Here is an 18,785-nt window from a genome sequence, read left to right on the forward strand (position 1 = left end):
TGATCTTATATTCTTAAAAAAGCTTCCAGACTGTCAAGACTCCTTTAAGGGCATTTTTTCCTCTTTAGAGTATAGAAATCTATGATTTTAAAAACACCCATAAAACTCAGAGCTACCTGTCACTCTTAAATCTCAGTGACCTCTAAGGTTTGCATGGCATGGTTGATAGGCCAGGTGGGTGTTTTTCCCCTATTCTGGGCATCGAGGGCAGAGAAAGCAAGATGCTTTAGGTCTGCCATCTGTTAAATAAGAATAGCCATACTATTCCATTTTGATTTTTTATTACAAATGTATGTTAGGGAGATTAAAACAATCTCTCTGGCCTTGGAAGACTACTTTAGGATGAGGACTTTTTTTTTCTAAGATGATGGACTGGCAAAGTTACAGCAGTAGGCAAATATGTGTTTCCAGATCAGTCCCTGGAGAAGAATCCATGGATAGTACAAAGAAAAAGAGCTTAAGTGATGGAGTTCAACCCATAATCTTGAAGACAGGACCAAAGGCCACATAGGTAAAGTGATCTTCCTGAGGCCAAACAGAGCCAAGATAAAACCTTCTAATCCAACGCTCTCGTGCCCACAGGTTTAGTCCACTAGCCAGAGCCAGCCCTGCAGAATGTTGCAATTCTATCAAACGGGCTGAGGCTCTGGGTACTCAGGCTACAGACAGCACAGCCTCCAGCTCACCATTCCTGCCCGACCACAGGACTAACTGGGGATAGAGGTACACGTCTCAACACACCAAGATTTACTCTGTCAAAATAAAAAGTGCTATCAGTACACCACACACAGGGCATTTCTGACAAGGAGAAAGTTCTGATTCTCCTCTCCTTTAAGACATTCAAACATACTCACGGTGAATCATGTACATGCTCAAGCCTGGTTAACAGAAAGCATGTAGCGCAACCAGCAGCAGTACCACTTAGAAGATGTTCGCCAACAGCGATTATAATGCACGTCATACATACAATTTTAAATTTTCTAGCAGCTATGTCAAAAAGTAAAAAAGAAATAGGTAAAATTAGCTTTACTATCTTATCTAACATCACTAAAGACACTAAATGACACTTAAGGATGCAATCAGTAAAATCCAGCATGTGGGGAAACTCCATAGGAGAAAAAAGCGGGGGGGGAAGGGGTGAAAACCTCTGGACAAAAAAGCTTATTAATGCATGGACCTCCCCTGGACCCTCATCTGAACAAACCAATTATTAAAAAAAAGTCTGTGAGACAGTAGGGAAAAAGAGAACACTGCTTAGGCATCCAATTCTAGGAAATATTAAATAATTTGTTTTTTTTAAAGAGTTCATATCTTTTAAAGTTACAAACTGATAAATGTAGGTGCCGTGAATTAAGAACTTGAGAGTTCATGATGATGATTTTATTTTGTATATATTTAAAAACTCCTACGTAAAACATGTCTGTGGGCCTGTTCCTCCTCTGTGCCAAGTCCCCACACATTGTCCCTTTGAGCTGGGAATGATCTTACAAAACCCTTTGAAGGATCATGTTCATTCAATCACTCAAAAAATACTGATTGAGCAGCCACGGGCCAGGTAGTGTTGTGGGTGTTGGGGATAAAGTGGCATGCAGGACAGATGGCGTCCTTGCCCTCACATGATTTACATTCTTGAGGGGAAGATGAAAACATATATATATATTAGAGTCAGGTATGGAAAAATGATGAGGGGCATGTAATGATTTTAGTTGATGCTTATTATTTATTAGATTGAACCACAAGAAATGACTGATATACAACCATTTCTAACTTACACAGTGGGCTTGGTTCAAGCTAACAGCTTCAATTCATCAGGAAACAATCAAGAGTGGTTCTGATGGACTAGATTATAATAAACCCCTGAAAGGCAGAAGACACACAGAACAGGACTGAATAAACCTTCCTTCCATAACAGAAGAGGTAGGAGAGGCGTGGAGAACAGTGAGCTCAGAGCTAACAGAGGGAAGAACACGATGGACTAAGGCGATGGTCTGGGTGACTGGATGTGGGAGTTTGGTGGGAGCCACCAAGTAGTTTACTCCCTGTGGTCCTTCTCCCCACCACTCTGCCTCAGGTAGCAGAGTGTAGTCGCTGTCTCCATCCAGAGCACCCCAGGAGGAAGGTACCTCCTCCAGGGATGGAGGAGGCACAGCATACAGATGGGACCTTAGGAGGCCTCTCACTCTCTTGTGATTGTTCAGCTACTTCTAAATGCAGAGAGAGCCCAAGATCTTAGCAGTCCATTATTGTTAAATATTTTAGTAAAGGAACATTATATATTCCTTGCGCAATTTAAGTAACAAAAAATCCCTAGCTCCTGAACCAACTATTGATAGTAACAACATGAAACGACAGGACAGACAACCAGACATTACGTGCCTCTTGAATGATGCAGAAAGGTTCTTGCCAAGAATTCAAACCTGATTTTGATCAGGCCTCCAGAGTTAAGCGCTGGTTTACAGTAAACACAGGGGATAGAGGAAGACACTAAATGACACTTAAGGATGCAATCAGTAAAATCCAGCATGTGGGGAAACTCCATAGGAGAAAAAAGCGGGGGGGGAAGGGGTGAAAACCTCTGGACAAAAAAGCTTATTAATGCATGGACCTCCCCTGGACCCTCATCTGAACAAACCAATTATTAAAAAAAAGTCTGTGAGACAGTAGGGAAAAAGAGAACACTGCTTAGGCATCCAATTCTAGGAAATATTAAGTAATTTGTTTTTTTTAAAGAGTTCATATCTTTTAAAGTTACAAACTGATAAATGTAGGTGCCATGAATTAAGAACCAGAGTTCATGATGATGATTTTATTTTGTATATATTTAAAAACTCCTACAGTAAAACATGTCTGTGGGCCTGTTCCTCCTCTGCGCCAAGTCCCCACACATTGTCCCTTTGAGCTGGGAATGATCTTACAAGACCCTGAAGCATCCTAGATGGCAGCCTACCTGTCGATGAACTGGTCGATAATGACAATATCGCCAGGTTGGATCTCTTCCCTCAGGGAACCACAGGCTGTGGTCACTATGACGTGTGTACAGCCCTCCTCCTTCAGGGCCCAGATGTTCGCCTGATAGTTGACTTTTGAAGGCATGATGGTATGCTGCCTCCCATGCCTAAAGAAGGAGAGTAAACACAGTAGAGGAGTGAGCAGGGCATTTTAATACTGTTGGAAAAGAAAACTTACTTACAGCAGTGCCTTCCAGCCCTTTCCACCAAAGTGCTTTCTTTGGCAGAGGGAGAATGAGGACAGGTCGGGCAACAAGCAGCCTACGTTAAGTGTAAACGATTTGGTTTTAAAGTGCAGGCTCACTTTACAGCCCATCTTCTGTTCTCCTGTCAGCAGTGGGCAGTAGCTCACTCAGATTCACTCTCCAGGAAGACCTGCCATGTCCATCCTGTGGGCCACTAAACACCCCAGGATCTGAGGCATCAGGGCTCACATAAGCCATAACACAGCAAACAAGAGGTGCCAATGAAGGAGCACACAAAATGGAAACAGAAACTCAAGTTTCCAGTTTAATCTCCCTATTCTTTTTTGCCTGACCACCCAAATAAGTTAATGAAACATTTAAAATACTACATTTCCCAGTTGTTTATGTTGACATCAGCAGGTATTGTCCAAGAACAGATCACCTTATGCATCACTGCTGTGAGGGGCTGAAACGTGTGTCCTTGCCACGTGCATATGTTGAAATCCTAGCCCCAGTACACCCAAATGTGACTGTCTTTGGGGACAGGTAATTAAGGTAAATAAGGTTATTTGATGAGGTAATTAAGTTAAAATAAGGTTATTAGGGTGGGTCCTAATCCAGCATGAATGGTGTCCTTGTAAGAGGAGATCTGGACACAGACACACAGGGAAGAATGTACAAAGGGGGAGGACGGCCATCTACAAGCCAGAGAGGGGCCTGGAACAGATCCTTCCCTCCCGCACTCAGAAGGAACCAACCCTGGTGACCCCTTGGTCCTGGACCTCTGTCTCCAGGACTGTGAGGAAACAAATCTGTGGTACTTTGTTATGGCAGCCCTAGCAGACTGATACAGCCACCAGTGATTTATTTCCTGTCACACTTCACATACAACCTGAACACCTTACCATGGCCCTCATGTCACCTGGGCCCAGCCTACAAATGGCAACGTCCCTTCCCACCCCTGCTCAGGCTCATTGGCCTGCTGCACTCACTCCTGCTCAGGCTTGGCTCCCGTGTCGCCTCCTCACGGAGGTGTTTTCCGTGACCACTGCATCTGTATCACGTCACTATCCTCTGACCTTATTTTTATTTCTGGCACCTATCGGCCACTCAAACTTTGTATTTCCTTCTCAGTGTCCATCTTTCCTACTAGCGTCTGTCTTCCTTGCTGGTACCTAAAACTGGACTTGCCATGAGAGTAGTTCAAGTTGTTGGACAAAAAACTGAGTATTTAACACCCCCCTCCACAACACCCTCTCTCTCCCCCACACCACCCACAATGCCAGTAAACAGCCAGTAAAGGGAACACAAATTCTAAAATTTTTAAAATTCACACATTAGAGGGTATACTTATTACTTATAAGCAATACTTCACAAAGAGTTAAAATTATCCTCAGCTGTTTGAGAAACTACAAACATCACAGGTAATGTTCTACCACAGAAAGGCTAAGTGGCAAGAGTCCAGTGGTCTTCACATGTGATGATGCAGAAGCAGGCTTTCAAGGAAGTAGCTGAATAGACAAAAATCATACTGTACAATGCTGATTAAAAGTTTGGGGTCTGAAGTAAAACTGCCTGGGTTCAAATCCTGGCTCTGCCACTTACTAGCTGTGTGACCTCATCAAAGTCACTCAGCTCTCTCAGCCCGATTTTTTTTCACCTGTAAAATGGATAATAAAAACCTGCTCCTTAAGGTATCACCCCATCCTTATATTTTGAATTATATCACCAAATGACCGCCAACAGAATTATTAAAAATACCAAAATAATCTGTACATAACTGGAGATAAGCATAGCATATCAGGATTTTTACCCCAGGTTCATAGATGACCTCTCAGAGGGGGGAGGTCCCATGAATGCCCGCAGTCCCTGCTTTTCCGTGGGGGATATGTTACAAGCCCCCTATGGATGCCTGAAGCTGCCTGAGGTCATACAGGGAAAGTGCTGGGAGTCACTCCCACGGTCAGGCCCCACCTGCCAGCATGCACTGGAGACCCTCCTGCTGACCTTGGAGAGCAAGCTGCTATCTTGTGAACTGCCCATGAGGATGGCCACACAGCAGGGGACATAGACAGCCTCTAAGAGCTGAAGGTCTCAATCCTTCAACCCTGAGGAACCAAGTTCTGCCAACTACGCGTGAGCTGGAACGAGGACATGGGCCCCAGATGCAAATAAGCTGTTAAATATACCTTTTGTGACCCTGAAGAGGACTCAGCCCACACTTCAGTCACTAGGAAACTGAGATAATGTATTCTGTTTTAAGATGCTAAATTTGTGGTCATTTGTTATGCAGCAATAGAAATCTAATACAGGCAGTCTTGACTAATTTCTAACTGTGATGAAACAGCTTGCCTCCTTTCTTCATGGAACAGGATGAGACTTGTCAAGGAAGGGTGCAGACACCCCCGGGAACCCACTTCAGGGACCTGAAACCCACTCCCCACAAGTCTAGAAGTGTTACTACACAAGGGGTCATGAATGAAGCAGTTTTTCTTGATCTTGTTAATTAGAAGATGAAAGACAAAAAAGAACAGAAGAAAACATTTCCTCTTGTAGCTAAAACTGAAAGCAGAGCTTAAATTTTAGTCAAATGATCGTATTGCTCATGGGATTGTTCTAAACACTTTCCACTTTCCCAACCTGAGGGGGGGATGGACAAGATCTTCAATCTCCAAAGTCAATTAACTTACCCCAAAACCATAAGTGATAAATAAAGATAACTCAGACAGTCTGGCTCCAACACATTAATAACTCATACCAGCATCATTACTCTTTCCAAAATTTAAGTTAAATTTAGATTCTCCTTGGTAGTTAACATTGAAAAAGCTTGGAATACCTTACCTTGCAAGGAGGACGCAATCAACATTCTTTATCTTCCCCAAAATTAAGGCATCAGAAGGCTGCACATAATGAAAAATGGTTACAACTCAGTGATTTGAAAACATATATAGAAACCATCAAAAAGCTTCCATTTCAATTGTTCAACTGCAGTAGGATTCATAGAAACTTGGGGTTTGAAGATATATTTTAGAGTAAAAGAATCTAGATTTGATCAGTCAGCTTCATCCCTCGATACCTACGGAGGCCTCTGCCAGCACAGAGGTCTGTGAGACCTAGACGGTGTGTGGGTAGGTGCCGTTCAGTGAGACCTATTTGTAGCAGCACCCTGGAGACTGATGCCAGACTGGTCACACCAGACTTGTCAACGGTGTTGGGCAGGTTCAAGAACAGGTGTGAGAGTGAAATGCAAAAAGAATAGCAGTCCACTGTCAAGGAATTTAAGAACTCAGCGCTGGAACCATGTGCTGTGTTAACCAGGTCTTAGATGGCCATGGGATGACCACAAGTAATGGAGGGAAATGTCCTGAGCACCTAGGAGGTTAAGAAAACATGGACAGCTGGGCTTGGAGGACATGAGGTCAGATCTAAGGACTTGGCTGAGAGGAGGGGTTTGGTTGGGATTGCCAGATGCAGGGATCTTCAGGAGGATCAGAGGAATCACAAAGTTTGGAATTTGCCAGATGGAATTAAGGGAAGGCAGACACCCTTCCCAGCTGGATGACACAAGGGTTGGGAGAATAGCTTCCTTTTCATAGAAAAGGAGGAGTGTTTTATTTCCAATTCGGTTATGCAATTGTGTTCTCGAACTCCCAAGAAATTCCCCTGTGGGCCAGGGCTCACTAAGAAAAGGCCACTTTGACATTTCCTCCCATTTGTTAAAGATTATGGTATGACCAACAGGCCCCAAATTAGAAGCTGATTTGAATACAGAGATCTCAAGAGTACAGTTGCTATGTCTCAAATGAGTGTGTGGCATCTAGGGATATAAACTAGCAAGTTATTTGCACATACATAAAAGTCACATTCTCAGTGCAGTCAAGTCCAGGGCATCCTTGGGGACACTGTTTCAGGTGGTGGAACCCTATGACAGAACTCTTGGCCCCCTCTCAGCCTGGGGCAGGCAGCCCTGCACTGCCAAGACAAAAGCAATTTAAAAAAACTTTTTTAACTTAAAAATTAGGCCAGCAAGGAGAAAGCTAGTATGTCTCCACTAACTGGATATTAACCTTGCCAAATGGAGTATCCACATATTTTTCAGTTCTTCCTTCTAAGATTTCTGGATCATCCAGGCCTGTCCCACCAATTATTCCAATCTAGAGGAGACAATAAAAAGATACCACACTTGATCATTTTTCATTAGAAACAAAATCATTATTTTAAGCAAATTTGTTTATTCATACTCACATGTTCTTCTCCATTCCTAAACCCTGGTTATTTTTAAAAATCTGAATATTACTGAAAAGCAATCATTCATCCCACAAATATTCGAAGGCCTTCTATATTCCAGAAGTAACCAAAGCATGAGTCACCTTTTTTGGACTCTACCGCATTTTTGCTATTTGAATAACAAATTAGCACAGTTCAGGGGGGTGGGTACAGCTCTGTGGTAGAGTGCATGCTTAGCATGCAGGAGGTCATGGGTTCAATTCCCAGTACCTCCATTTAAGTAAATAAATCTAATTACCTCCCCGAGCAAAAATTTAAAAATTTTAAAAATAATATCCCTCCAAAAAAACAAATTTGCACATTTCAAGTGTTGTATTGCATTTTTCAGAGAGTAACTTAACTGTCCTTGTCTTCAGGGATTAATCTGAGTTAAAATGCCCTGGTATTACCCTTTAGAGTTACTCTAATTTGATGATTAAGACACATGAACAGGAACAGTTACAAAGACAACTAAATATGTTAACTAAACATTATATAACTGAAATCATTAGGAAGGTTTTTGTGGGTTGATACTTCTTAAAGGAAAAATATTACTTAAAATTGTCACCAGCAGACTACAGAGATGACTCTTTATTAGAAACCTAATGAAAAGTCACCTGAGCATTTTTTTCAATGAAAAGCTTTAAATCAGTTGTCGCTTGAGTAAAATTTTCTACTCAATGAAAGTAGCTCCTTGAGAAAAAAAATTCCGAAGTTAAGAATTAACTGAACATGTGAATTAAATATTTCCAGATCAGGTTACACAGTTGATTTATATTAATATGTGGGAAAATAGTTACCTCTCTGGCTCTATTTCCTAGGGAAAAAAATCAACAAAATAAGAAAAAGAGCAATTGAAACATTTACAAAGAACTGCAGATTACATAATTTAAAACTTTGAAAGCATCCCCATAACTTCCTTAAGTGGTTAAACAAGTTTTTGGAGTTGCTGCCACCTTGTGGTACATTGTTGAAACCACAGCAGGTTACGTATCAACTCCAACCCAACATTTTTCTCCTGCTTTGTTACAACTTAAAACATCATAGGTAAAGACTAACCAATATTGCAGTTTTCAGATCAACAGAAATGTTCACTGAAGTCAGTGTGTTTAAATCTTTCCACTTCAGGAGAAATCTTAAAAATCTCACTATTTAATGAATCCCAACCCTTTCTGCAGTGGCTGCTCCATTTTATCCATTTCATGTTTACTCTGAAGCACCACATATCATAACAGGTGTGTGTGTGTGCACACGTAATGAACTGTCTTGCCCGTGTCATCACCTCAGACTGCCGAACTAAGTTGCTGACTCTGAAATTACCCTCTGAAATTGGGATTCTGCTAGTCATGGAAACTTTTGTTTGTTTGTCTTTTTCTTTAAGTTCTACCACTTTGACTTGGCTGTTTCTGACTATTCCCTGGGTCATGGCCTCTCCCATTCTGGATTCAACACTGGAGTCAGACTCATATATATGAAACAAGCCTGACTTGGTTTTGAAACCACTCTCTGTTGTGGGCAAGCTAGCCCAGCATCACAGCAGTGAATAAGAAATGCTAACTGGGGCCTTGCTGAAGTTCAGTGCCCTTGAGCCCATCCTCAGCAGCCCTAAGCTTCAGTCCACACCACCCTGGCTTCATAATGACCCTGCATTAGGTGGCTGGTAACTCAACCCTCAGCGAGGAATATTTCGTACTGGGCGTGAAAGCAAGAGCTGTCACAGCTCATCAGAAAGACCAGGATGTGGTCTCTGGCGCTAGAATTATCTGCAGGAGAGCCTGTCCAGTCAAACTGGCTCCAGTTGTTTATGGAAACCCTCATCTTGCAAGGGATACAGGACAAGTGTAGTGTAGCAACTGAGTACTGCCACACCAGGGAACTGGCTTTCTTTTTTTTTTTTTTTTGGCTGCAGCTAGAGGCCAGCAGCACCAAGATGTGGCAATGTCGCCACCTGCTGGCTCCACAGTGAAGTATAACTAGGATGGAATCCCAAGCACCAAAAGCGTAATTCTGTCATCCCCTCCAGTTTCCAAATTCAGGGGTCAGCTCAATACCTGCCTTGGCGATTAACTATGTCTGTGCATTTAGATGTCACTGGCACTATGCCAAGTGCTTCAGTGCCCTTACCTCATTCAGTCTTCACAACTACTCTGTAAGTTAGGTCCTATAGTGTAACAACCATTTTACAAAAGAGGAAAGAGACACAAAAATTAAGAAATTTGTCCAAACAGCAAATTATAAAGCACAACGCTGAGATAGGAACACAGGTCTTTCACACTCAACCACTATGATGTACAGTATCCCCTGTAATCCTTGATAACATCACACACCCTATTAGAAATTTATTGTCTCCATGTTATGAATAAACTGATGCTCAGAATTCAAATTCTGGATCAAGGTCCCAGGGCAAACATGAAAGCAGCAACTCTGGGAACCTGAGTGAACCACCCTGGAGGGAGGGGCTCTCCATCCATGACCTCATGTATACGAACCAGGCCTCCTGGGCCAGAGGCAATGCCCTCAGTCCAGGCAATCCTAGACTGCTCAGGAAATGTATTCAGGGTCTGAGATGGAACTTCTGGGCCAATTCTCCCCAGGCAGCACTTCGTTACACAAGGTAAAGTTCTGAAATAGGGACCCCCTACTCAATCAAGGTCATTGCCAGATTTTAACAGTTGCTTCATGCCATACTTTTGCACTTGCAGACCACCAAGTCAGTCTCCTCAAAAAGAAGAGATGGTTTGAAAGCATTTTATCTAAATGTTGGCTTAGCTGGCCACAATGGTTACTTCTAGCTATGCTGAAAGGGTTCACACCAACTCCTACCCTGTGTCCACTTCCCCTGGTGCTATGCCACAGATTTCACATACCCCACATGGCTTCAGGAACCACTCCCCATTACTCTGAGGCCTGGATGCACTACATGAAGGAATCTAGCACTTCATGACAGCACTCTCAGAACACCGTAACCCCGAGCAAGTAAGACTAGCTCCTGCCACGGAGATGGGCTGCCTCTGAGTTCCTCAACTCATAAGGTGAAACAGCCAGAGCTCCAGATGCCAGCAGTCTCTGCTTTGAGCATTTCAGTCCTCCAGCTCTGGTCACCATTGACAAGTTTGGCAAGTGCGGCAGACAGACGCTCTCCTTTTGTTGGGCTAAATTAGCTTTTAGGCCTCCCAGAGCCTTGCAAAATCTTGGAAGGCTAGCTGCATGGAGAGAGAATGGCCAAATGTCTTGGGGGCCTGATCAGAACTTGCAGTACGGTCCAGAGAGACAGCTGGTGGCTCCCTCTCTGCCAGGAAACCCTTCTCTGCATGCCACCCTTGTAGGTGATGGCTGTGGGCTCAGTTGTGCCCCTCAGATCCATATGTTGAAGTTCTAACCCCCAATACTTCAGAATTTGACTTCTGTTTTTGATTGAAGTACAGCTGTTTTACATTATATTAGTTTCAGGTGTACAATAGAGCAATTCAATATTTTCATAGATTATACTCCATTTAAAGTTATTACAAAATAATGGCTATATTTCTCTGTGCTGTACAATGTATCCTTGTTGGTTTTTTATTTTACACGTAGTCATTGATCTCTCTTAATCTCATACCCATCTTGCCCCACCCCCTTCCCTCTCCCCACCGGTAACCTCTAGTTTATTCTCTATGAGTCTGTTTCTGTTTTGTTATAGACATTCATTTGTTTTATTTTTTAGATTCCACATTTAAGTGGTAAATAGAGAATTCATATTTCTCTGACTTATTTCACTAAGCCTCATACTTTCTAGGTCTATCCATTTTATTGCAAATTGCAGAAATTCATTTTTTATAGTTGGGTAATATTGCATTGTGTGTATGTGTATATACATTTATACACATTTTATATTTATATTTATACACACACACACACATATCACACCATTTCTTATCCATTCATCTGTTGATGGGCACTTAGGCTGCTTCTATGTCTTGGCTATTGTAAATAGTGATTCCGTAAACACTGAGGTTCATGTATCTTTTAGAATTAGTGTTTTTGTTTTCTTCAGATGTGTACGCAGCAGTGGAACAGTGTACTAGGGTTCCCTTTTCTCCACATCCTCACCAATATTTGTTACTTGATGATAGTCATTTCCGACAGGTGTGAGATGGTACTTCATTGTGGTTTTTGATTTGCATTTGATGATTAGCAGTGTTGAGCAGAATTTGACTATTTTTGGAAATAGGGTGTGTGAAGAGGTAATTCAAGTTAAATGAAGTCTTGTTGGGTTGGTAGTGCTAATCCATTATGATTGTTGACCTTACAAGAAGAGACTAGGACACAGGTATGCAGAAGGAAGATCTTGAACTTCTGGCTTCCAGAATTGTGAGGAGACAAATTTCTTGTTGCTTACGCCGCCCAGTCTGTGGTACTTTGTTATGGCAGCCCCAGCTAACAAGTTAGTTAACAGTACATTTTGGCCAGAAATAATGGCAGGTTCAGAATATCCGTGGCCTTTGTTTAACCAGCCTCCCCTAGCAAAGTCAAGGGATTATTCTGATGGGTAGACACTCTTGAGGATACAGTCCACCTCCTGAAATGGTCATTTCAGAGGAGGATTTTCCTCAGAGCTTATTTTATTCTGCAGCGCTCTCCTCTGTTTGTGGAGAAACGCAGGATTCTCCCTGGTGCTCCTCCTGGGTCAGCTGCTGGATACTGGAATCCCCAGGGGAGCCTTCAGTACCGAAGCCCAGGGCCCAGACTCCAGAGATTCTAATTGGGCAAGGCATTTTTCCCTTCTTACAGCACCTCAGGTGGTTCTGGGGCGTAGCCAGAATTGGGCATCCTTGCTGTAGGGCCTAGATCATTAATTTTTAAAATCTGGGTTAGTTGAGTGTCACAGGCTGAAAAATGGCTCCTGCAGGAGAGCCCGTCTTCATCCTAATTACCAGAACCTCTGAATGTTGCCTTGTGAGACTAAATTAATGATTTTGAGATGAGATTATCCTGGATTATCTGGGTGGGCCCTAATGTAATCATAAAGGTCCTCATAAGGTCGAAGGAGGAAGAAGGCGATGTGACGAAGGAAGCAGGGGGAGAAAAGGCAATGTGAGCAGGGCCTTGAGCCAAGCACTGCTGGTGATCTCCAGTAGCTGGAAAAGGCAAGGAAACATTCTCCCTTAGGTCCTCCAAGAGGACCTTCCCTACTGACACTGATTTTGGCCCCACAGGACTCATTCTGGACTTCTGACCTCTAGAATTGTTAAGTGACTACATCCAGTTTGTTGTAATTGTTACAGCAGCCAAGAAGCCTGTTAAAAATGCAGGTGCCCGGCCTTTTCAAAGCTCCCTGGTCAACAGCTATCACACTTCAGTGACACTTGGATATACTGAGGCTCTTTAAAACCCAGTTTGCTTCTCCCCACCCCCATTTCAGATTCAGCAGGACTGGGGTGGGGCCCAAGAATCTGCACTTCTAACAAACTCCCGGGAGGCGGCAGATGTAGCACAGGCTTTGAGAACCGCTGCTTGAGATGCTTGTGCGGCGCAGACTAGAATACCAATGGAGGACTCAAGGTCCATTCCCCACAAAGATTTCTAGTACCTGTTTCCCATCTGCCCCTATAAGGGTAAGATCTTTCCTCAATCTGTACGACTATGAGAATCAAGTGAAACAGTGCATTAACATCTGTCACTGTTTCTGTACACCCTCCCAAATCCAGCAAAAATAAAATCATAATAAACTTCCTTGAAGCAATAACAAAGAAGCCCCTTATCCCTTAGTTTTTCTCTGCTGCTCAGGAGAGAAAACCTGGCTGCTTCTCTGTCCCCTCACCAGGCAGTCTCTCTCTCAGGGATTTAACCTAAGACTCCTCAGCCAAGTGTGAACTGGCCCTCCTAGGGGATGAGGTGAGGTGTGTGGAAACCCATGGGGGTATTTTCAGGCTGCCACACTGATGGGGGAGAGTGCCACCAGCGTTTCGTGCGAAGGGGAAACCAAGGATATGTTCTATGTCCTGCAATGCTCAGGGCAGTTCTAAGGGGGGAACTGTCCTCCCCAAATGGCATTGTCTCTCTAGGTAAAAAATGCTCACTGGTCATCTGGTGTCCAGTTGGGGCCTTGGGGTTGTCTCCTGGTTTCTGAAGGTCATTCAAGAACTTTCAGTGTGAAGGCCTTTGCCAACCACTCCCAGCCAGCAAAAAAGAGAAGTTCAAAGGCCTGTTCTCCACAGTCTAGATTCCATGACTTGCCCAACCCCCTTAATACTGTTTTGATGGGACCATATCTCCTCTTTGTCATAGCAACCATGATTAACAAGACTTATTTTCATCATTCAGAGTTAAAAGCTGGGCTGCTGCCTAGGGTAGCCATGGCCCATTAAAGGAGCCCTCCAGAATGCCAAAGACCGGCTGGGCTCTCTGCGGTCAAACGTACCACTTGCCCATGGCTGCTACTGGAGGATGTCTCCCTGAGGTCCTACTAGACAATGGCTGTTATTAACACTACAGGAGAGCATCCAGTGGGTATTTTATGCACACACTCCACACTCCCTCTTCCTTAAGGCTGCACACCTCTTTCTCAACAGAATTAAATGGGGCACAGGGACCACATGTCATATTTCAGAAATGGCTCACGTCTAGTTGATGGAATGCCAGGCTTGAGGCCAGTTCTGTCATTATCCAGGTCCAGCTGTGTAATTCTGGGCTCCTTAGGTGATCTTTCTTTGCCTCAGGTTTATGTCCCCAAAATGGTTTGTGTGATTACACAGTCTTACAGAACATTCTAGCTCTTCATCCTATGATCTGGGGATAGCATATGGTTTTCATTAGCTTATTTTGCTCTGGACACTGACATCTCAATTTTTCTATATAGGATGTTGCCTCAGCAGTCTGTGGGAGATGGTGTTGGAATCAAGGATTTGCAAGAACAAAATTGTCACCTAACCCCAAAGAGAGAAATAAGCAGGCAGCCCGATATTAATTTTATATTCAGCAGCTCGCCAAGAAAAAAGATATATATCATGCAATATTTACATCACTGCTCTAATCACAGTGCCCATTCTGCACTTAAATGCACTGCACTAATTTTACAGGGAAATTGTGGTGGGGAGAATGCCAAACCAGATTAAAGTGAGAGTGTTTTAAATACCACCCCTCTTTATTTTTAATGTCACTAAGTGTATTCTTGGAAAGGTAATAGTTCCCTCTTGCCCACTGAAAGCTGGGGCCTACAAATAATTTAATTGTTGGAGAAAAGATTCAAAATTAATCTCAGCTCCTCCACTTATAAGCACTACTATTTAATAAGTTTCAACTGTGTGCTAGACAAACAATACAATTCTAAGTCCCAGAAAACCGTGCAGTACAGTTCCCGATTTATAGACGGGCACCTAAGGAACTCACTCACTCTTACAAAAGAGCGTCATAAAAATTCTGCTTTGTCTTCCGTGACTGGTAAGAGGCAGTCAACAAATATTTAATGCAAGATTCTTTTCAAAATAGAAGAAAATTGGTATCTAAGTATGACTGCAACTCTTTCCACCCCAGTCTCTCTTACATCATGTGTCTCACTAAGAGCTGCAAGGGCCTACTGAACTAATCACTCTGGCTGAGGACACACAGACCAGAGATCCGCCTTCTCCAGGCAGAACTGAACACAAAACGCGGAATCAAGAGAGAGACTTGAAGGTGATGGACCTTTCTATCCCATTGGCCAGAATTTCTAAAGCCAAACAAATTAACAGTTCTTCACCAGTCATAAGCTGCCTGGAAGGTATCTTGAGTTTTATCAACAATTTATTTTGTGGACTGTAATTCTAACTCTCTCTCCGCAAGCACCAACTAGGAAGAAGTGTTTAAAAGCCCCAGGGAAACTCGCTGCAATCCTTGGAATTTGTGCTCTCCTCCGGGTAAAACTCCACTGCCACCGTACAGTGATCCCTTGTACGGAGACTTTTGAGGACTGAGGGCACAAGGAAACTGATCTCTAACTTTCAAGGTTGCCAAAAAGCAGTTTAAGGGCTGAGGCCTCCAAACAGGGAACGGCCCAGTACTCCTGTACTCCATTTCGGTGTTGTAAAAGTCTCAGAATCCCCAAAGCATTGCGCTGCAGGGGGATAACTTCAGGACAGAGAAGGCCCACGTTAAGGAGAGAAAAAAAGCCGGAAGCTTGCAAAAGAGCAAGCAAGCAGTTCTCCCACGTGGGCCACGGCCAAAGAGCCAAGTCAGAGCGAAAGCACTGAGTAGAGCAGGGCACGAAGGGACTGTCTCGGCAGTTGCGGGGGTCCACTCACCTGGCACACCCGTTACTCCCGACCAGACGCATCTGCCCAGAAAGGAGTGGCGCTCGGGAAAGGTGGGGCGCTAGCGCAGCCACGCCCGCTGCCCTTCTCGGAAGAGCTTGCCCCCGCCCTGCGGGTGCATCTGAGACCAGAGGTTGGGGGCACAGCTTGGCAATCATTCGCTTTCCCTTACCCCGGGGCTAACCAGCCACAGACCTTCCCCGTCGCGGCGGGGGCTCACAAGCTGGGCTCACGGCCCAGAAGTGCACTCCCACCGGACGGCAGCGAAAGACTACAGGGCAGAGCGGACAACAGCCGGGACGGCTGATCTCACCTTCACGGCCGCGGGAGTGGCACCTGAGGCCATGTCTGCGCTGGGAAGGAGCGGCGACCACGCGCGGGCTGGAGGCGCGGAGCGGGTTCACGCGCGCGGCGCGGGACTGAGCAGTGCAGTCCCGGGGGCGGCTCTGGCTCCTCCTCTTCCTCCCCGGGACAGCTGGATTGGCTGCTGGTGTGGGCTCTCCCCCGCCACCCCCTCCTCAATTCCAGGTCCCCGCCTCCCGCCCCTATTGCGGACCTTTCCGGTTCTCCGTTGATTTTTTTTCACCCCCGTTATAACTAACGGGCTGATGATAGTGATAATAATAAAGACTGTTTATTGAGCCCTTGCATTGTTCCAAACCATGTGCTTTGCACTTTAATCGGCTCTGTTAACTTTAACGAGAACTCTACGAGGAAGTGCAACACTCCCGGCTCCGCCTCGTATCAGCAGCGGGCTGGGCCTTTTCTGTAAAACTAGGCCCATCTACGTTCCAGAAGTTCTCGCGGGAGGGAAAACTGTGGCGAGGAGGGAGCATGCTGTTCGGGGAGATTCCCTCCAGCTGCTAACGCGGGGCGGGGTGCGTTTGGCTCTTCTTGCCACTGAGACCCAACCGGGGTTTTGCTCCTTTCAGTTAATTCCTCCTAGACAGAGCGTAGGTGGGGTTGACCCAAGACTCAGTGATGACAAAAAGAAAATGAACAGAGTAACGTGCTACTGGATAACCTTTCTGACCTACCAACTGGCTATTTGAGGGGAGGCTTTTTTTAAGAGGATGAAACATTCGCTATCTCCCATCCTGGGTCCGAAGGGCCAGGGCCATCTTTAACCGTTCCCACCCCGGGCAACGTCCAGTACACCTTGATTCAGAATCCAGATTTATGTCTTCCTCACTCAACACTGACTGGTCACCCTCCACTCCCGCCCCCTACCCTCGATGTTACACCAGCCCTCCACTGGGATAATCCGTTACTTTCAAAATCCCCATCCCTTTCTTACAGGAGTAATCCTATTTAAACTCCCTGGCTGGATTAAACTCTCCTAAATAAAATGCTGAGCGGTAGTAACATTCTGAGATACAGAAATGTTGCAAATTACTCTGGGGTTGGGAGGATGGCTGTAAAAGGGTAGATTTTCCTCCTTCCCTACAGCAGTGAGACACTGAAACAAGACACAAGTATAAGTTCATTAAAAATATCACTATATTGTTGCTGCCCATTTACTGTTAACTTAAACGGTAAAGACTTACTCTCTCATTGTTTGCTGTTGGTCTAAATTTTCTTACGGCGCGCAGTTTTTTTCTGTTTCTTTTAAGTTATAAAATGCAAAGGCGAAGAATAAAAGAAGATTGGGACGTTCCTTTGAAAAGGGCAGAAGGCTGGGAGTCCTTCAGGAATTAGTTTCCTAGGAGCCTGTCTGCTCTGAGGGGTGGGTGGAGAGGACCCGTGTGAGAGATTACTTCATTGGTCCTGACCAGAAAATTTCAAACTGGTTGATTAAGATTATATTTCTGGGGAAGGTCTAAACTGCATTTAATTTGGGTATTGAATCTAGGTTTGGTACCATGGGCTTTTAGCACAAGTGATGCTATTTTGGGCGTTTGGTCTTCTGTTTTAACAGGGCTAAACTGGACTTCTGGACTTTTCTACTGTAAGTTGCAGGTCAGGGCTCTTAACTATGTAATGTCTGTGAAGGGAACATTGTCCCAAGTCTGGTCTGTTGTGTGTGCGTGTGTGTGTGTGTGTGTGTGTGTGTGTGTGTGTTTCTTCCAGTTTTATTGAGATATTAATGATGTATAGCACTGTATAAAATAAGGTGTACAGCATAATGATTTGATTTACATACATCATGAAATGACGACCACAGTAAGTTTAGTGAACATCCATCATCTCATGTAGGTAGAAAATAAAAGAAATTGAAAAAAATAGATTTTTTTTTGTGATGAGAACTCTTAGGATTCACTGTTAACAATTTTCATGTGTAACATACAGCAGTGTTAATTATATTTATCATGTTGTACATGACATCCCTATAATTTATTTATCTTATAACTGGAAGTTTGTACCTTTTGACTGCCTTCATCCAGTCCTCCCACCCCCATTCCCACCTCTGGTAACCACAAATCTGATCTCTTTTACTATGAGTTTGTTTGTTTGTGTTTGAAGTATAATTGACCTACAACACTACATTAATTTCTGTTATACAACATAGTGATTTAATATTTCTATACATTCATGATTATCAGTTTAATTACCATCTGTCACCATACAAATATATTACATAGTTATTGAATGTATTCCCCACACTGTATATTTCAGCCCTCAACTCGTCTATTTTACAACTAGAAATTTGTACCTCTTAATCTCCCTCACCTATTTCTCTCCTCCCCAACCTCACTCCCTTCTGTTAGCCACCTATTTATCCTCTGCATCTGTAAATCTGTTTGTCTTTTGTTAATTTTGTTCACTGTTTTGTATTTTAGATTCCACACATGAGTGAAATGCCACAATATTTACAAGTAAATCTCACTTAGCATAACTCTGTCTAGGTCGATCCATGTTGTTGCAAATGGCAAGATTTCATTCTTTTTTATGGCTGAATAGTATTCCATTGTGCATATATGCCAAATCTTCTTTATCCATTCACATATTGATAGGCACTTTGGTTTCTTCATAAAAATCTTGGCTATTGCAAATAATGATGCAGTGAACATAGTGGTGCATGTATCTTTTTAAATTACTGGTCTGGTTTTTCGAGTGAT

At 43.7% G+C, this 18,785-nt stretch overlaps 1 protein-coding gene across 2 annotated transcripts in view; it reads right to left on the reverse strand.

The window, feature by feature from the left end:
• Window positions 1-16,209, reverse strand: part of MTAP (methylthioadenosine phosphorylase) — a 33,764-nt gene extending 17,555 nt beyond the window's left edge. The window contains exons 1-4 of one of the 2 annotated variants that reach the window (XR_012506337.1): window positions 16,040-16,209; window positions 7,261-7,347; window positions 6,035-6,093; window positions 2,948-3,115 (exon numbers count right to left, since the gene is read on the reverse strand). Coding sequence is in view for 1 of the 2 variants with exons in the window: in XM_074361498.1 (XP_074217599.1) it covers window positions 2,948-3,115; window positions 6,035-6,093; window positions 7,261-7,347; window positions 16,040-16,072 (347 nt within the window). In the remaining variant the exon portion in view is untranslated. The remainder of the gene's footprint in view (window positions 1-2,947; window positions 3,116-6,034; window positions 6,094-7,260; window positions 7,348-16,039) is intronic. The other variant, XM_074361498.1, reaches the window with a different exon arrangement.
• Window positions 16,210-18,785: the final 2,576 nt, after the last annotated feature.

Source organism: Camelus bactrianus, chromosome 4 (assembly GCF_048773025.1).
Source record: "Camelus bactrianus isolate YW-2024 breed Bactrian camel chromosome 4, ASM4877302v1, whole genome shotgun sequence".
Taxonomy (NCBI): Eukaryota; Metazoa; Chordata; class Mammalia; order Artiodactyla; family Camelidae; genus Camelus; species Camelus bactrianus.